General features: G+C 46.6%; 1 protein-coding gene across 5 annotated transcripts in view; it reads left to right on the plus strand.

Moving 5' to 3' along the window:
* The window catches only part of FLNA (filamin A), a 271,749-nt gene that overhangs the window by 200,255 nt on the left and 53,793 nt on the right, over positions 1-17,701 (plus strand). For all 5 annotated transcript variants that reach the window (XM_086940275.1, XM_086940274.1, XM_086940276.1 and 2 more), the window contains exons 20-25: positions 138-255; positions 497-759; positions 1,260-1,857; positions 12,789-12,962; positions 15,377-15,539; positions 15,797-15,957. In XM_086940275.1, the coding sequence (XP_086796401.1) occupies positions 138-255; positions 497-759; positions 1,260-1,857; positions 12,789-12,962; positions 15,377-15,539; positions 15,797-15,957 (1,477 nt within the window). The remainder of the gene's footprint in view (positions 1-137; positions 256-496; positions 760-1,259; positions 1,858-12,788; positions 12,963-15,376; positions 15,540-15,796; positions 15,958-17,701) is intronic.

Raw genomic sequence — 17,701 nt, forward strand, 5'->3', positions numbered from 1 at the left:
ATCTAGATTTACATGCTCTTGGAGACATCACACTGACAATCAAAGTGGTTGATTGCTACTTTGACCCTTAAACTGATGGCTGGCGTGTGTGAATTTCATGCACAAATTAATTGATTCTTGTATTTTCCTTTTTTTAGGGTAACCTAGGTGTGAACGTGACATATGGCGGAGACCACATCCCCAAGAGCCCCTTTCCAGTTGCAATTGCCCCAACGCTGGACCTCAGCAAGATCAAAATCTCTGGTCTTGGAGACAGTAAGTTATGTTTTATCTTCAATCACATCCACAATAGAAAACTTTTTTTTTTCCTGAAAGCCAAAGCAGTGTCCTTTACACAGATTGATCCCATGATGCTCTTTTGAGGAATTAGCATAAAAATGTTTTAGCTGAATGTGTGGAAATAACCTATGCTGGTCTGAGCTCTGCACAGCGGCTAAGTTTACTCAGTAGTGGAAGTAGTAACGATCACTGCTCTTACTTTGCTCCCTATCTGCAGAGGTTGAAGTTGGTAAAGACCAGGAGTTTACTGTTAAATCGAAGGGCGCTGGAGGGCAAGGCAAAGTGGCTTCCAAGATCACTGGTCCATCGAATAAGTCTGTACCTTGCAAGGTGGAGCCAGGCCTGAGCCCAGACAACAGCACAGTCAAGTTTATCCCTCGGGAGGAAGGGCCGTATGAGGTGGAAGTGACCTATGATGGAGTGCCAGTCCCGGGAAGCCCCTTCCCAGTAGAAGGCGTCCCACCTACTAATCCATCAAAGGTGAGCCTTGGATCAATGTTCTCATTGAAAATGCATGTCACTTGTCTGGAGCGCCTCCCTCTCCCACGTGCCACAGAGGGTTTCCTCTGACCTATGATGTAAGAATATTTGACTTTAAGTCTAGTTTCTTTGGTAATGGCAGCCTGGCTGATGCTAGTTTGATTCTTATGGAACGGTTTCATTCTCACTGGTAGAATTCCTGCTTTTGAAGCCTTTAACATTACATTTGAGGAATAAATACTTCACTGTAAATCATGCTGCAGTCTAGGTTTAGTAAATTTTTTGTTTATGAAAATGTTGACTGGCTATATATTGCTGGATGTGGTGGGTACTACAGTAATGAGGTGTGGATGGGCAAAGTATTCGGTCTTGTTTTCTGGCTGTTTTTATTTTTTTCTTCCTTCCAGTCAGATGCCTACTGCTTTAAAGAACGGGTGCTCTGTTTGGTTTTCAGTTTGTGCGCAGCCTGACTTCGTTTTTTGTTGCGTATTCCCCTCCAGGTGAAGGCTTTTGGTCCTGGATTGAAAGGTGGCAACGTTGGCGCACCTGCCCCGTTCACCATCGACACGAAAGGAGCCGGCCTTGGTGGCTTGGGTTTGACTGTGGAAGGCCCCTGTGAGGCAAAGATTGAGTGCCTGGACAATGGCGATGGAACCTGCTCAGTGTCCTATCTTCCAACGGAGCCCGGTGACTACAACATCAACATTCTTTTTGCTGAGTCGCACATTCCTGGCTCTCCTTACAAGGCTAAGATTGAGCCAACCTTTGACCCCACCAAAGTGAAGTGTTCTGGCCCTGGATTGGAGCATGCTATGGTGCAGGAGGCTGGCAAGTTCAGTGTTGATTGTTCAAATGCTGGCAGCGCTGAACTCACCATTGAGATCATCTCAGACACTGGCATGCAGGCAGAGGTGCATATCCAAGACAACGGTGATGGCACTTACACGATCACTTACATTCCGCTCTACCCTGGCGTCTACACCATCACCATCAAGTACGGTGGCCAGATGGTGCCAAACTTCCCCAGCAAGCTGCAGGTGGAGCCAGCTGTCAACACCAGTGGAGTCAAGGTGTATGGTCCTGGCGTGGAAGGAAAAGGTAAGCTTGTGCAGTGTGAGGTTGTAGGTTATGGAGATTTGACATTTGCATGCCGGGAAAACCAAAGTATTATGAATGATTTACATGGGGCCAAGTTGGAGATAACCAAGTCTGACAATTTGGACATCCAGTTTACTTGATTCAAAAACCTATCTGTTGGACTGTTGCTAGGTCAGGCAGTGTTTGGATTCTTCTAAATCAAATGGAAATGCGAACTACATCTTCACTAATGTTTATGAACAAAGTTAGCCCCACCTTAGTGCAGGAGCACATGAGAGGTTTTTTTGTGTTCAAAGGTCTTTCTAAATACATTTTCGTTAGGTCTGACATTAGCCAAGACACAAGTGTATCTTTTTATAGCTACAACTATCCTTACTTACAGGGACTTAAATACAGCTTCGTCCATTGGTGCCATTCAGTTTTCTTACGCCTATCGCACAATATAGCAGGATTACCAGGTCAGCCAACTTTAGCAAAGTCAAAGCCGTCCCCTAACGTACTGCCTGTTGGCTTTTGCCAGTACCTACTTTTTAAAATATTTGAAACTTCAAATACCCCAGGCAGATTCTGCATTCACATAAGGTACTCCCTTACTAGTGACTGTTCAATGTGTTGCTTTATAAAATTGGGTTACTGGACTGTGCTTCTTGCGCCAAAGTTTATATCCAGATAATTTGCAGCCTGTCTCGGATTTTTGACACCTTTCAGCATATTTTGAGGTACTTCGTCATTTCCAGCGAGTGCACTGTTTTTTAAACCACTTTTTTGTGCCTCTTGCCCGTTCACATCAATGAGGATATTGAACGACTGAAGCAATTGTTTGAGGTAGAGATTATTCCAGGGGTTTGCCCATGTCTTCGGCTAGCAGTCAACCAAAGCCTAGGTCAGACCACCTTTCCTCCTCTGCAGGAGGGCTCAATTTAAAGGAGCACTGACCATGTTATTCAGCTGATCCAGTGAAACATTGAGATATATGTAAGCTATTCAAGTCTCAAAACTTCCTTTAGTTGAAAAGTATGTGTTCTCACTCCAGACTAATGTCATGGAGGCACATTGCAACAAGAGCTTGGACTTCAAGAGATGCTATTAAAGGAGCTTTTATTTTCAGAACTTCCAAGGCGGGATATCTCACTCTTAGGTGTGGAGTTGCTATTTCCCAGTTTTCCACCTGCAACATTGAAATAGTGACTTATTCATGGGTTTCTCTATACATAAACCATCCGAGATCTTTGTGCGGCATCCACAAACACCACCTTTTGTTTCAAATGATTTTAAAGTATATAAAAAAGCCTATGCTTATTTGCAATGACAAAAATCACAGATGGTATCACAGCCCAGGTATACCTCCAGTGGTTCAAGGACTACAGGACGATTCCTCTGAGGATCAAGACGATGGCAACGGATCTGACCAGTGTGTGGAGTGGGATGACTACGTGATTCCAGACCCAGCTTCTCCTACTCTGGATCCAGTGGATTCTCCAACGGCAGACATTTGGGGGGGGGGGGTTCCACAAACTGATGGAAAGAACCTCAACTAGATTTAAACTGCCTATGCCTTCGGTTCAAATGGAAAGCTTCCTTTATGATTTTAAGGAGCCCTCCAGGAGCGTGGTCTGTTCCATTCCCATTGTCAGCCATGTCTGGGACGAGGGGTTGAAAGCAATGAAAAACCTGGCTACGGTCATCCCAGTATTACCACTCCCTCAAATTGACTGGAGAAAACTTAGATAGACAATGCAAAAGCCATGGGTGCACTCCTGTACAACCATCGAAGTGTGGGTTTTGACATTGGCAGAAGCCAGAAATAGTAAATTAAGCAGCACCACCACAGTGGCCAGACTGCCAGCAACCACATTCCTACAAGGAGAGGCAAACGCAAAAGTTCCTCCTGAGGAGAGGCATCGGAGGCAGTACTAGAAAAGGTAGAGGAGACTTGTCAATGGCACCGCCAAACAGTGATTTACCTTGATCTCCTTCGATCGCACAACGCCTGTCACAGGAGAATCTGGTTATTCCTTTCTCTGAGAAACTTCAGACAATGGTTCCTGTTGAATGTTCAGCAGGGATAATGCTTAAAGTGCACACCTTGCTACCAAACGTACCAGTGCTGCAGCAAAAGATCTGTCTGAAACTGCTAACACTGTTGCGAGAGGAAGGTGTATGCTTTTCCAAGCAAGTGTCATGACGTGTGCACCCTACAATGTGGCCAAGGAATGTGTATTGTGTACATTTTAATTCCCTAAAGAAACTGTACCCTGCAGCCTATACCCTACCTCAGGCCACTGAATCCATATTCCTGTTGGAGCACTTTAAGACTGTGACCCTACTGTGCTTCATTTCTCTGCTCTGTGCAGGAGATCTCAGCTAGACCCCCTGCCTCTGGACTCCTACTTAAATATCCCCAAACATCTGGTGCCTCACTACTACCTGGCTGTTGTGGTCGGAGCACAGCACTGCCAACTCAAGGTTCTACCCTTTGGGGTCAACAGCCCGAAGGAGGTTTACAGAATGCCTAGCATTGGTAGCAAAACATTTGTGCTGCTAGGCATTCTTGTATTTGCATATCTGTATGATTGGCTGATCAGAGCAGCAGCCGACGATGCCTAGCACACGCACACGCGCAAGCAGCAGTGGTTATTTATTTATTTCTGAATTTGTATAGCGCCTGGTTACACTGTCAGTGTGTCCCCGCGCTGTCAGATGAGCCAGTTACTCCGTCAGTCAGAGCAAGACGGGCTAATCTTTAGGAAAGAGGAATGTTTTAAGTTTCCGGCGGAAGATGAGCTCCGATGTTTCCACTCTTAAGCTCAGGGGGAGAGAGTTCCATTTGTGTGCCGCCAAAGTACGAAAGGATCTACCTCCCATTCTGGCTTTCTTGTGTCTGGGGACAGCGAGAAGGCCTGCTCCTAATGAGCGGAGTTGTCGGGTGGGCGTATAGGGGCAGAGAAGGTTCCGAAGGAAGGCCGGGCCCTTGCCATGTACGATCCTGTGACCAATACATAGGACCTTGAAGTCGATCCTTTCATTGATCGGAAGCCAATGTAATGTTTGTAGGGATTTTTTAGAGGCGGCTCTTCTGGGCAGCCGGAGGACCATGCGAGCGGCAGCATTCTGGATTGTCTGCAGTCGCCGCCGACTAGTGGCGTTGGCGCCTAGATACAGGGCATTGCCGTAGTCCAGTCTTGACGTGACAAGGGCGTGGACCAGGGTCTTCCTTGAGGATTCTGGGAGCAGGTCGATGGTTTTGCGGAGTTTCCGTAGAATCGAAAAGCACGTACCAGCTACCCGTCTGGTGTGGTAGTCGTAGTCAAGCTTTGAGTCCACCCATACTCCAAGATTCTTGACCTGATCACTGGGGGTAGGGAGGGGCCCCAAGGTCTGCGGCCACCAGGCAGATGACCAGACTGAGGGGGTTTTTCCAACAATCAGCACCTCAGTCTTGTCACCGTTAAGACGGAGGCAGTTCTTCGCCATCCATCCAGCCAGCTCCTGGAGGCATGCTGAGAAGTTCGCGGCGGCTTGTTCAGCAGGTTGGGTCAGAGCGACCACCAGCTGGGTGTCGTCTGCGTATGTCACTACTTCCACCCCATAGCGTTCCGCAGTAGTAGCCACGGGGGTGACATATAAATTGAAAAGGGTTGGACTGAGGCTTGATCCCTGCGGCACTCCTTGACCGAGGTCAAAGGTGTCGGAGCGTGCTCCTCCTAGCTCCACCGAGAAGCTACGGTTGGTAAGAAAAGATTCCAGCCATAACCAGGCCATGCCTGTCACCCCTCCTTTCTTCAGACACTGTAGCAACGTATGATGTGCTACAGTGTCGAAGGCTGCGCTGAGGTCCAGGAGCACTAGTGCCGCCACATGCCCGGCGTCCACGTGCTTCCTCAGTGCCTCAGTCGAAAAAAGGAGGGCTGATTCTGTGGAGTGGCGGGCCCGGAAGCCCGATTGGTTGGTATGTAGGAGGCCTCTGGACTCTATGTGTGCTGAGAGTTGTTGGTTGACCAGCTTTTCCGCCAGTTTAGAGAAGAAGGGTAAAAGCGAAATGGGGCGTAGGTTGCTAAGCTGGGACGCACTGATGTGGGGTTTTTTCTTAAGAGGCAGTACGACTGCCTGTTTCCACCCGTGAGGGACCTTGCCAGTGTTAAAAGAGGTAGACAATATATGGCCAACATAAGGTGCCAGAAGACTCATGGCGCTGGCCAGGAATTTGGCAGGGGCAGGATTGTGAGGGGAGCCTGATTTGATTCCTTTAGCAGTGGCTATCAGGAGGTCCTCCGTCGGAACCTGGTATACTGTGAGGCAGTCTTCGATCTTTGCCTCCCAAGTTGCTTCTTCCTGAGGAGGAAGAAGGTTAGAGCCAGCTCTGGCATCATCAGGGAAACTGGTGTAAATGTCGCGTACTTTTTTGTGAAAAAATTCCGCGATGGCGTTACAAGATTGTGCTGAGGTGTCGGCCTGCTCTGAAGAGGGGGGAGGTGTATTGATCTCTTTATAGATCCTAAAGAGTTCCTTGGATGAGCAGTTAGCACTGTCTATTCGATCAGCGTAGAAGGTCGCTTTGGTTTTCCTAATTTGGAAGTGGTATTCTTTTATGCTAGCTTTGTACACATCTCTTGCCTCTGGTGAGTAGTTCTTTCTCCAGGCGCGTTCGAGCCTCTTACAGGCTGCCTTGGTTTCTCTAAGAGCTGTGCTGAACCAAGGTGCAGTTTTAGTTTGTCGCTCCGGGCCCTTATTGGCCCAAGGGGCAGTGATGTCCAGGGCTTTAGTGATGTGTCCGTCCAGGGCCATGCAAGCCCTGTCAACATCTACTCCTAAGTCTGTGGGGGAACCGTTTAGTAGAAAGTGATGTTCAAAAGAGTCCATGGAGAAACGGGCCCATTTCCTTTGTTGTTTATTGGCGCTATGGTGGTTTTTTTTATGGTGAGTCTTGACTAGGAAGTGAAAGGGGACTAGGAAGTGATCGGTCCACAGCAAAGGAATGGGAGGGTCCTGCTTCAGATCCTCCAAATTATTAAAAATGGGGTCAAGTAGGTGCCCCTGACGATGGGTCGGGAGGAGGGAGGCTGTTTCTAATTGTATGGTTTGCAGCTCTTGGCGCAATTCTTGAGCAGCTGAATTGTTGAGGTTTTCGAAGTGGAGATTAAGATCCCCTAATACAAGGAACTTCCTGTATCTCATAGCCGATGGGGTAACGTTCTGGATGAGACTTTCCGCGAAGTTTCTGCTACCTCCCGGGGGTCTATAGATTAATAGGCCTTTGATGACCGTATTTTTGTCGATACCGATGGAGAAAGCTCCAGTTTCGCTATCTGTTATATTAGCTGGTTCGAGGGAGCATGTCATATTCACTCTATAGATTATGGCAATGCCACCTCCCCTTCCCTTAGGTCTATCCTGCCTGCAAATTGCATAGCCAGGGGGAAGGGCCTCCCTGACTTCAGGGTCTGAGTCTTCGTCCAGCCAAGTTTCAGTGAGGCATAGTATGTCCCATTTGTTGTCTATTATAAGGTCGAATACTTCTAGTTTGTGCTTTTTGAGGGAACGACAGTTAAGCAGAGCACCACTGATTTTCCTACTGTGCTCTGGTTGGGCGTTGTCGTTGGGCGTACTTGCTTTAGGATGCTTATTGAGGATGAAGCCACAGTGTTCGCAGGGATTTGTAGGACTACGTATACTGAGATCAATACTGTGCTCACATACCTTTAAGTATTTGTTGCGAAGGCTGAGGAGCTCCTCTTTATCGTATCGGTTATCTGGGAGGTGAGGACCAGGGGGTCTGGCCCCGTGCCCCGGTCTGCCGCGGACGGGCGCAGACGGGCTTGCCTTAGGCGCTCGTCCGCTGCGCTCGTCCGCTGCGCTTCCGCTGGCAACACATGATATGGGCGGGGGAGGGCGTGGCCTCGAACGTGGGCGTGGCCTGTGCGTCGCCGTGGAGGCGAGCTGGGGGTCGTTGCAGCCGTCACGAAGGACGCTGTTTGGGCTAAGTTCTGGTAGGTGAAGCAACAAGCTTCTGGATGAATACACACAGATAAAAACAATTTTTACAGGCTTTTAAAAGAACGTGTCTCCCGGCGTCTGCCTGCGGAGCTCTGGCACTTCTGGAGGCGGCGCACAGCGCGCGCGCTTTTAAGTGTGGTCACAGAGGGGGCGTGGCCTCGAACGTGGGCGTGGCCTGTGCGTCGCCGGGGAGGCGAGCTGGGGGTCGTTGCAGCAGTCACGAGGACGCTGTTTGGGCTAAGTTCTGGTAGGTGAAGCAACAAACTTCTGGATGAATACACACAGATAAAAACAATTTTTACAGGCTTTTAAAAGAACGTGTCTCCCGGCGTCTGCCTGCGGAGCTCTGGCACTTCTGGAGGCGGCGCACAGCGCGCGCGCTTTTAAGTGTGGTCACAGAGGGGGCGTGGCCTCGAACGTGGGCGTGGCCTGTGCGTCGCCGGGGAGGCGAGCTGGGGGTCGTTGCAGCCGTCACGAGGACGCTGTTTGGGCTAAGTTCTGGTAGGTGAAGCAACAAGCTTCTGGATGAATACACACAGATAAAAACAATTTTTACAGGCTTTTAAAAGAACGTGTCTCCCGGCGTCTGCCTGCGGAGCTCTGGCACTTCTGGAGGCGGCGCACAGCGCGCGCGCTTTTAAGTGTGGTCACAGAGGGGGCGTGGCCTCGAACGTGGGCGTGGCCTGTGCGTCGCCGGGGAGGCGAGCTGGGGGTCGTTGCAGCCGTCACGAGGACGCTGTTTGGGCTAAGTTCTGGTAGGTGAAGCAACAAGCTTCTGGATGAATACACACAGATAAAAACAATTTTTACAGGCTTTTAAAAGAACGTGTCTCCCGGCGTCTGCCTGCGGAGCTCTGGCACTTCTGGAGGCGGCGCACAGCGCGCGCGCTTTTAAGTGTGGTCACAGAGGGGGCGTGGCCTCGAACGTGGGCGTGGCCTGTGCGTCGCCGGGGAGGCGAGCTGGGGGTCGTTGCAGCCGTCACAAGGACGCTGTTTGGGCTAAGTTCTGGTAGGTGAAGCAACAAGCTTCTGGATGAATACACACAGATAAAAACAATTTTTACAGGCTTTTAAAAGAACGTGTCTCCCGGCGTCTGCCTGCGGAGCTCTGGCACTTCTGGAGGTTATTACACATGCTAGGGTTCATGGTTAATGTGAACAAGTTGCACCTTGAGCCTTCACCTCTCCCCCTCTCCTGCCTGCACACACAGACCAATCCTCTCTCGAAGTTATGTTCAACTCCATCAAAGTGACGGCATTCCAACGTCTGCTACCTCTTCAGATGCCATGTCCAGTAACCACGAGGACCGTACCAAACTGTTGAATGGCCTCATGTGTAGCACTTGAGCCACCACAAGACTGCACCCACTTCAGTGTCCAGAGCAGCAGGAGTCCCAAACAAAGGGGCAATGGGAAGGCCTAGTGTAGGGGCCCCAAATTCAGCATTCTCAAAGGGCGGAAAAATTAACATTTTGTGGGCAGGCCGTTTCTAGACCCTCCGCCACAGGTAACCATTATCGCAGATGTGCCCCTTGTGTGGGGGTGGGGGAGAGCGCAGTTCTAACACATGACCCTTCAAGTTGCTTGGATTTTGTTCAATTACCTTGTTACCCCCTGTAACCATCGGTTTGTAACTTGGGGGTAAGCAATCTGAGGTGGAATCTATCCTGGTGAATTTTCGAAAATGTGGTTCTGTTGAAGTAACATTTTAGAGCCTTCATTTCTCATGTGTAACTAAATTTTGTTCCAGCAAGGACTGTTCTGGAAAAAGTTTGGAGTAAAATTGCTGAACTAGCATGAAATTCAATTTTTAGCCAAAACTTGATTTCTTAAGCATAGTTTGAGGTGGAAAACCAGATATGGTTCCCCTGAGCACAGGGCTTAACAGCTCATGCGCTCGTTTTATCCTGGAGAAAAGCTACTTTACAGGAAACCTGCAAGTCTGCCTTGTGCATGGGCTCGCATGAAAGATCCATTAATTTGGAGAGAACCATGTTAAGCTCTCGTGGAGGGGACAGGTCCCCAACAAGAGGGAGACCTTCTTAAACCCTTCCAGAAAGCTCATAAGCACTGTGTGGGAGAAAAAGGTAGCTTTAGATGGCCTCTTCAAAAGCAGTTTTACCAGACAAATGTATTAATAGTTTGGAAAAAGTGTGTTCCCCCATGTTCTTGGAAATGTTTATGGATTCAGAGAATACACATGGCAGGACTAGGATCACATTTATGTGACTTCCTTCTGCCTCTTCACCCTCCCTGCTACCTGTTCAGTTAGCGGTGAGTGTCTCGAATTTTGTTAGACTGCAAAAGAAGAACCAGATAAATTAGAATTATTTGTGAGGATGGGCTCAAAGGTTATATTTGCTTCATTCAGGTACAGCCCATGAGAGGAAGTCCACATGCTGCCCATGGAGCAATTCGAGTGCCCAGGACTTGTAAGAACCAGCAACACTTTAACTAAATTCATCCCAGTGCGACAAGTGTCCAAACAAGAGCATTTCAAATCAAAACCTGAACATTGAGCCTGAAATTGTTCTCGGATGCAATTGTGATAAGGGCAAGGTCCCTCATGAAAGGAATGCTTGTTTTAATATCTGACCATTTCCTCGCACCAAGCTTGGTCTCTAACCCAACTGTTCAAGTTTCTCTTCACAATTTCCATGCTGTCTGGCTTTATTGTTAAATGTCAAATCTAGCTTTCCGCCTATGTGAAATTGAGATTGGTGGACAGCAACCAAGCAAAGGTGTCCTGCATGTTTAACATTCACAAGCAGGCTCAAGCGGTTAGCTTAATGTCTTGTCCAATGGCTCGCCGGGCAGGTTAGCCTCTTGCATATTCATAGCACTAAGTGCTTTACGTTCTGCATGAAAGCTGCAGAAATGCACTGAGGACCAGTGAAGTCCACACTCTGAACTAAAACAACAAGTGGGCGCTTTTCGTGCCAGTTTTGCAACCAACAAGTGGGCGCTTTTCGTGCCAGTTTAGCAACCAGTGGTGGATAGAACAATTAATCTCGTGTCTCACACTGTAGCGATTGGTGCTTTCCTACTAGCGTGGCGAATTGCCTGTAGTGCCCCAGGCTACAGGATTTAGTTGGCAGTGTTTTTTCAAAAGGCACAGTTGGCAGTTTGCTATATGCAACAAGGTCTTCATGGTGGTTTTTGCTATCCCAAAGATTTAGTACATGTTAAATAGCTTTCCTCTGATTAGAAGGCGTGGTCTCGCTTGCAAGATGAACATTGTATTGTCAAAACTGATGCTTTTTATTTGAGCATGTACATGTCCTAGTGGGTATAATGAAGCATCTTTCCTGGAAAATGTCTTTCCTAAATGTTATCACTTTTGCCTTGGATTGGTGAAAGCAAGGAGCTGTGCTCAGATAAGCCACAGTACTTAATCAGAGCAACTTAACCAACCCACCTAAACGTTCTCCCTAAAACCTGCTTTGATTTTGGTGTTCGATTTCCTTGTAAATTCAAACTTTGTATTTATGTTAACACTTCTGCCTGTCGTGTCTTAAATTTAAGTAACTGTTAGTAATTTGATGTGATGTATTAATTGCTTTACTGTGGTCATACATTAATCCGTCAGGTTTTGATTTATTGTGAGATTGGTATTCTCAAAAATAGGTTGGGGGCACCACTTTATTAATAATTACCATCTTTATGGTAAATTAAGGGGACTTTCTCTTCTTCCTTAATATTATTCCCCTGTCCTAGATATACTAGACGAGGGGGCCTCCTTTACTTTATACATATACACTATACAGGGGCTCACAAGGTGACCCAATATAGAATTGAAGATGTACCTAAAGTACATGGAGTCAATTTTACAGAGAGCAGATAGTCTTGGGCCCTGAATAGCAGGATCCCAGGCCAATGAAGTCAAAAACCAGCTAAACCCTAGGCAAAAAGTTGGGGTAACCATATAGTCAGATATCCACCTTCCTACAGCAGGGGTACCCACTTGATCCTTTACTTTGATGATCCTGCTTACCTTTTCAGTGTCCTGTCCTCCTTTCTGTGCAGATTCCCTTCAGAGATTGCTTCATGCCTCATATCCACCCATAAACCCCATATTTGGTGCTCAACCGCATTCCTTTCTTCCACTTTCACACCCTTCTCCTGGTGTTGAAGCCGCCACCTACAGGCTTAACCTTATGGAAGGCAGCCCTTTACTTTTGCCACTTCACTTCCTGAGCCCATTATTCCTGTTACTACAACCACAATTATCCACTTTCTGCTTCACCCGGTCTCCCCCACTTTGTCACATCATTGGGTTGTTTCTCTGCTGCCTCCTCCAACATCCATGGTAGAAACTTGCTTGGTGTCTTTATACTAGTATGTATATTTTTATTATTGAAAACTTGCTTCACAAAACGCATCTGATTTTGCTTCTAGTTGAGTTGGAGGTAGATATTTCATAGGTCTGATAACTTTTTTTTCTTTGACTGAACACTGTCCACGTTTCAATTTACAGCACAAAGCAATTTAACTTGATCAATGTACACAAGTGGGTATGATGGTGTTTGTTCAGAAAATCTCATTGATTTTGTGTGCAGCAGCAAAGCAATGCCTTGTTTGAGTTACCCACCTGGGCTTTCTTCGGTCAGACTTTAGACATCTGTATAACCAGCGCTCTTGTTTAGCTCTTCATAGGGAATGTTTGAGACCTACAGCGACTTTTGCAGGTTCTGTAGCTATTTTCTGCCCTACAGTCTCCAAATGTTGGTATTCCAGTTTTAGGAAGGGCTGGCAACAGTTGGTTTAGGGTTTACTGCTAAATTGTTGCTTAAATGTTTAGGAGCGTTGTCCCTTTCTGGACTATGGCCATCAGGCCTGTGGTGTGACGCTGATGGAACATGGTTGCTGCTCCCCTTAGCTTTGGCATCCATGGCTTAGGGGGTACTTGTTTCTAATGTGCTCTGCTTATCCTGCAGGAGTCTTCAGGGAAGCCACTACAGATTTCAGCGTGGACGCCCGAGCTCTGTCGAAGGCTGGGGGACCGCACATAAAGACCCGGGTCTCTAACCCATCAGGGAATCTGACCGACGCCTTTGTGCAGGACAATGGGGATGGCACCTATAAAGTGGAATACACACCCTATGAAGATGGTGAGTGTTTGTCCCAATCAAGGCAGCAGGCCTGAAGCAGTATTGCAAGGGTCTTACCAGAGGCATTCATGTTGTACTTTGCTTGCTTTCTAGAATGTGTAAGTGTGAGAGGGCTGAATTGGAAAGGCTTGGCATGCTTGTTTTTCCGTGTTGTCCTGTTATTGAAAGGGCACTGTCCTTGACACGTTTCAGACGTGAGGCCATGGGTGCTTTGCTGCAAGCTTCAGTCCCATGCAATGCGCTGCATGTGCATCACTCCTGGAGCTGCATTCTTTGAGTTTGGGGTTTGAGTGCTGATCTCAGAACTCCAGTGCTCAGTTTCATAGGGTTTAGAGCTCTGATGGCCTGTGGTGGATCTGGATTTTCTCAGTTGTCAAGGCTTGTGAAAACTGTTCCAAGTAGGGGGTGCCACCTGCGTGAAGTAGTGGAAGACATTAAAGTGCGATGAATCTTCACTTGACATTCAAGAGTGTCCGGTGTTGACGCTAGTGACGGAGTTCCTGTGATGGTGGGAAGGGCACCTTCAGTAGCACCATGCAAGAGATCTTGAACACCAACACCATGCTGGAACTTGGAACTACATGGAAAGGGCTTTAATTCTTTCTTGCCAGGATCCAGTCCGCTCAATGTTCCACCGAAACAAGCAACTGAAAAATATCAAATCCTCTATAAGGCACTCCTTCGTGAACAAGTGCTGCCCGAAATTGTATAAATTTAAAGGTGAAGAGCCTGCAAGAATAGAATAACAAGAGGGCAGTTGTCCTGAGCAGATTGGTGGGCCAATGCCACAAAAGGTAATTTATTAATCTTCCACTATGCCAAGTGTTTAATCGTTGGATCACCCACTCTTGACTAACTTGTAATGAAGGACCGCTAGAAAATCCCTTTATTTGCCAGTACACCCTTGCTCAGTTTCCCTTGATAAGGCAAGATGCCTTTTCATGGACTCTGAGCAGCGCATATCACCAAAGTCCAGAGGGAGAGAGAACAAATCATCCTAATAGTCCCATCGTGGGCCATGCAGCTCTGGTACAGTGATCTCCTGCAGCTTCCCGTTGCATTTCCCATATATCAGGGAAGCATCCTAGTTCCACAATCCCGCTGCAACTGTCCTATATTGTACCCAAGCCTGTCCGCTCTCATTCTGAGCTTGGCTCCTGAGCACGAAAAATGTGTCATCTTAAACCGCTTGGAGGACTGAAGAGTAATTTCTTCCCAAGTAAGAACATAATCTACTAGGACTTTGTGTGAAGTGGAGACATTTACATGCTTGAGGTTTGTGCACTTGTTTCAGGCACAGTTTCAGCAATCGCTTCTTTACCTTTATCTGTCGCATTAAGGTCTAAAGCATACACTTGTTAAAATGAATGTTTCTGCTATTTCCAAATAAGATTTCTGCAGATCATAGGAGTCTATTGTCATCCAGGCTTATCTGGGAGTTTCTGGAAAGTCTGTTTCAGGCATTCCCACTGGTGAGCAGTAGTTTGGAAGAATTTCCAGAGATGTACCAGACGTTACTATCTTGGCAGAGAAATGGCGAATTAATATGCAGTTGGATATGCAGTACTTTACAAACGTTTCCAATGGGAAGAACCCCTTCCAAAACATGACTGTTCTCCATTTTACTGCTTGCTACTCTGATTCAATTATGTGAATCCATGAGTAATCCAGCACTGGAGAAGGAATTAGTTTCTTGCCTGTTACTGCAGTTTTTCCCTCTTTCATGACTTCACATACAGCCCTCCCTGTTTAGATACTCGACCTTGTTTATTCATGTCCACATTAATGATGTGACATCTAAACTGCATGAGTGGAGTTCGAAGCACCTCCACCTCTTTGGCTAAAGTTTGAGTCCTTTTGAATGAAGTGGAATGGCTACTAAAGTGAATGTTCTTCAATTGGTTCTGTTGCTGATGGGTGCTGGACACTTCTATTGAAGGTAACCATACTGGGAATGATTAAAGCATTGTGAGTTCGTAAAGGCTGCCAACCCCGGAGAACATGTACTGGCAGTGTACCGTGCTGCAACTGTATTCTTACAACCCTCAAAACGATCTAGATAGGTTTTACAGTTAACTGCAGGACTAAATCCACTAACTATCCCTGTTACTGCAACTTTGTGAGTTTTTGTGTCCCATGGTAGTGTGATTGCCTTTGACTATAGCATTGCAGCTCTTGCTTCATCCGGTCACGTGATCTAGTGTTGCTTCAGTCTTTCTTCCTGGAGTGGTGTAGTCTGCTGCTTTGAAGCTGGAGTCTTTGTCCTTTGTAATGTTGTTGATCCAATCTTTCATTTGCTTCAGCTGCAGGACTTCCAGCTGCAGTGTAGCTCACTGAAGCACGATTCTTATATTGAAGTCTTGATGTTACTTGTCAAACCAAAGCACATTGTAATTCCTCCCTTTGTTTGCCAGGCATCCACTCTGTTGACGTCACATATGATGGGAGCCCTGTGCCAAAGAGCCCATTCAGGGTGCCTGTCACAGAAGGGTGTGACCCAACCAGAGTAAGAGTTCATGGGCCTGGAATTGAGAGCGGTACCACTAACAAGTCCAACAAGTTTACTGTGGAGACCAGGTAACCTCCGGCAATTCGGTTGTTAGTGGTTGTGCAAGTGGGGTTTGTTTTTTGAGCGTATAGGGTGGGCGGTAGTACACTGACAATTGTTTCCGACTTTTCCATCAAGCTGCAGTTGGGGCCTAGTCAAACATCCTCCATAGGTCTTAAATTTAGGATTTGGGGTCAATTTGAATTTGCTGTAATGTAACTGCTTGTGGATGAATCATGCAAAATACTGGACTTTCATTTCCAATGGCATTCTGTCTGTTCGCTAGGGGTGCTGGTACAGGAGGCCTGGGCCTAGCAGTGGAAGGCCCCTCTGAAGCCAAGATGTCCTGCACAGATAACAAAGATGGCAGCTGTTCTGTGGAGTACGTTCCCTATGAACCTGGGACTTACAACTTGAATGTCACCTATGGAGGTCATCAAGTTCCAGGTAAGAGCCCTCCTTGAGAAGATGTCTTCCCGATGCCTCGCTGTCTGCAGTTCACCACAGTATGTGCAGGAGTCCTTCGAGGATGTTGACCATAGCGATAGTCCAAAGCAGGATATGGGTGGTTTATGGTATTCTGGTTTCCCATGTAGTGTCCCGCTTCGATTTATAGGCTTATAACATCCTCTGCTATCAGGTGCTCAATGTACACATTGATTAACTTGTGCAGATGGGGATTGGCATTTTTTTGTATGTCTTGGAATTCAAAATGGTTGACAACCCAAGGCCAGTTTTTAGGTCTAGCCTGGGCAGCGCATGCGCTGCTCTGAATGCTATATTCGGGTAGGGATCTGAAGCTTTGCCCATATTTTTCATTGGCTTTTGTTATTGTCCAATGTGGCTGTTCATTGGACAATAAGCTTAGTACTCCCTCCTTAGTACCACCTTGTCGCCTTTTGTAGCCTCCCAGGGCGACAGCCCCTGTAACGTGTGTTACTCTGTAGGCTTTAGTTACAGCATCCGAGCACTATTTTCTCAAATAGCTTTGTCCTGCCTGCTGTTGGGACATGCTCTCTCCTAACAATTTTTAAACATTTTCATAGCACAGGCTTCAAAAGCATTGGGTCTCATTTGTGAGTTTGAGCTATTAGCATTGTAAATGACCATGCCTTTTATCAGTTTTAAAAACATCTAAATAGAAGGCATTGTCATTTACAACGCCAATAGCTCAAACTCTCATAAGTGTGAGACCTATTGCATTGCGAATGCGTGTCTGTACTTGTCATTGAATATCTAAATACCCCCATATTTTCTTGGGAGCTCTTGATGACTGAGGAACAAAGCGGGAATGTTTTCTAAATCGGCGCTTTTCTTTCAAGCAAGTTAATTGGCTTGATTGCTATTTTTTGGACTATTTGTATTTTGGAGAGCTTTTTGTGAGAAACTGGTTTCACTGCACCGTCTTGCCCTGTGAGTTCAAGGAAGTGAGGCTGCTGGGACCTGAACTGCCCTTGCTGTCCGTTGGCAATTTTTGTTTTTTTACTTCTATATCTCGTAGGGCATGTAGGATCTGTTGTGCACAGGCAGAATGTAATTGGTGGCAGCAAAGCCTTTAGGTTCTCATTGTTTTCAACTACACTAAAAACAAATATTGAAACAGAATAAATCGTACCAAATTCCGTAAACCATAATCCAACTACAAAGCTGGATATTAGAATCCCTTTCAAAGGCATTCAAGTGATGCCTTGTCTCCCTTATTTTTAAATTTCAAAGTTTAAAAAAATATCCCCAACCACTAGGTGGTGGTTTTTCTATCTTGAATCTATTTTAGATTCCTATACTGTGCATAATCACAGGTTGACTAAGTAACTCTTCCGGTCACCTTCTGTCTAATGAAGAAAAGTTCACCCTTCAATATCCAGACTTAAAGGGAATTAGTTACAAGTGTTCTTTATTAAATGGCAAAACACCCAACTACATCTGATCACCAGGGGCAGTCTATGTAAGGTACTTGGGCTTGACTGATCAATCCCTTTTCTGGGCAAGGTATGTGATCATAAATCGCGGTCTAGGTTAGATTTCATGATGGCCTAAATAGCAGTACTCTAAACAGTAGCAGAATAAGTTGCCAAGGTATATACAGCAAGCACGGCTAGTAGTTTTCTGCCTTAGTAATGGCCACATGGTCAGAGTCCAGGACAGATGTCAGTATCTTCTTGATAATTTTGCATACAGTAATTCTAAATGG

This window comes from Lissotriton vulgaris, chromosome 10 (genome assembly GCF_964263255.1).
Source record: "Lissotriton vulgaris chromosome 10, aLisVul1.2, whole genome shotgun sequence".
Classification (NCBI taxonomy): domain Eukaryota; kingdom Metazoa; phylum Chordata; class Amphibia; order Caudata; family Salamandridae; genus Lissotriton; species Lissotriton vulgaris.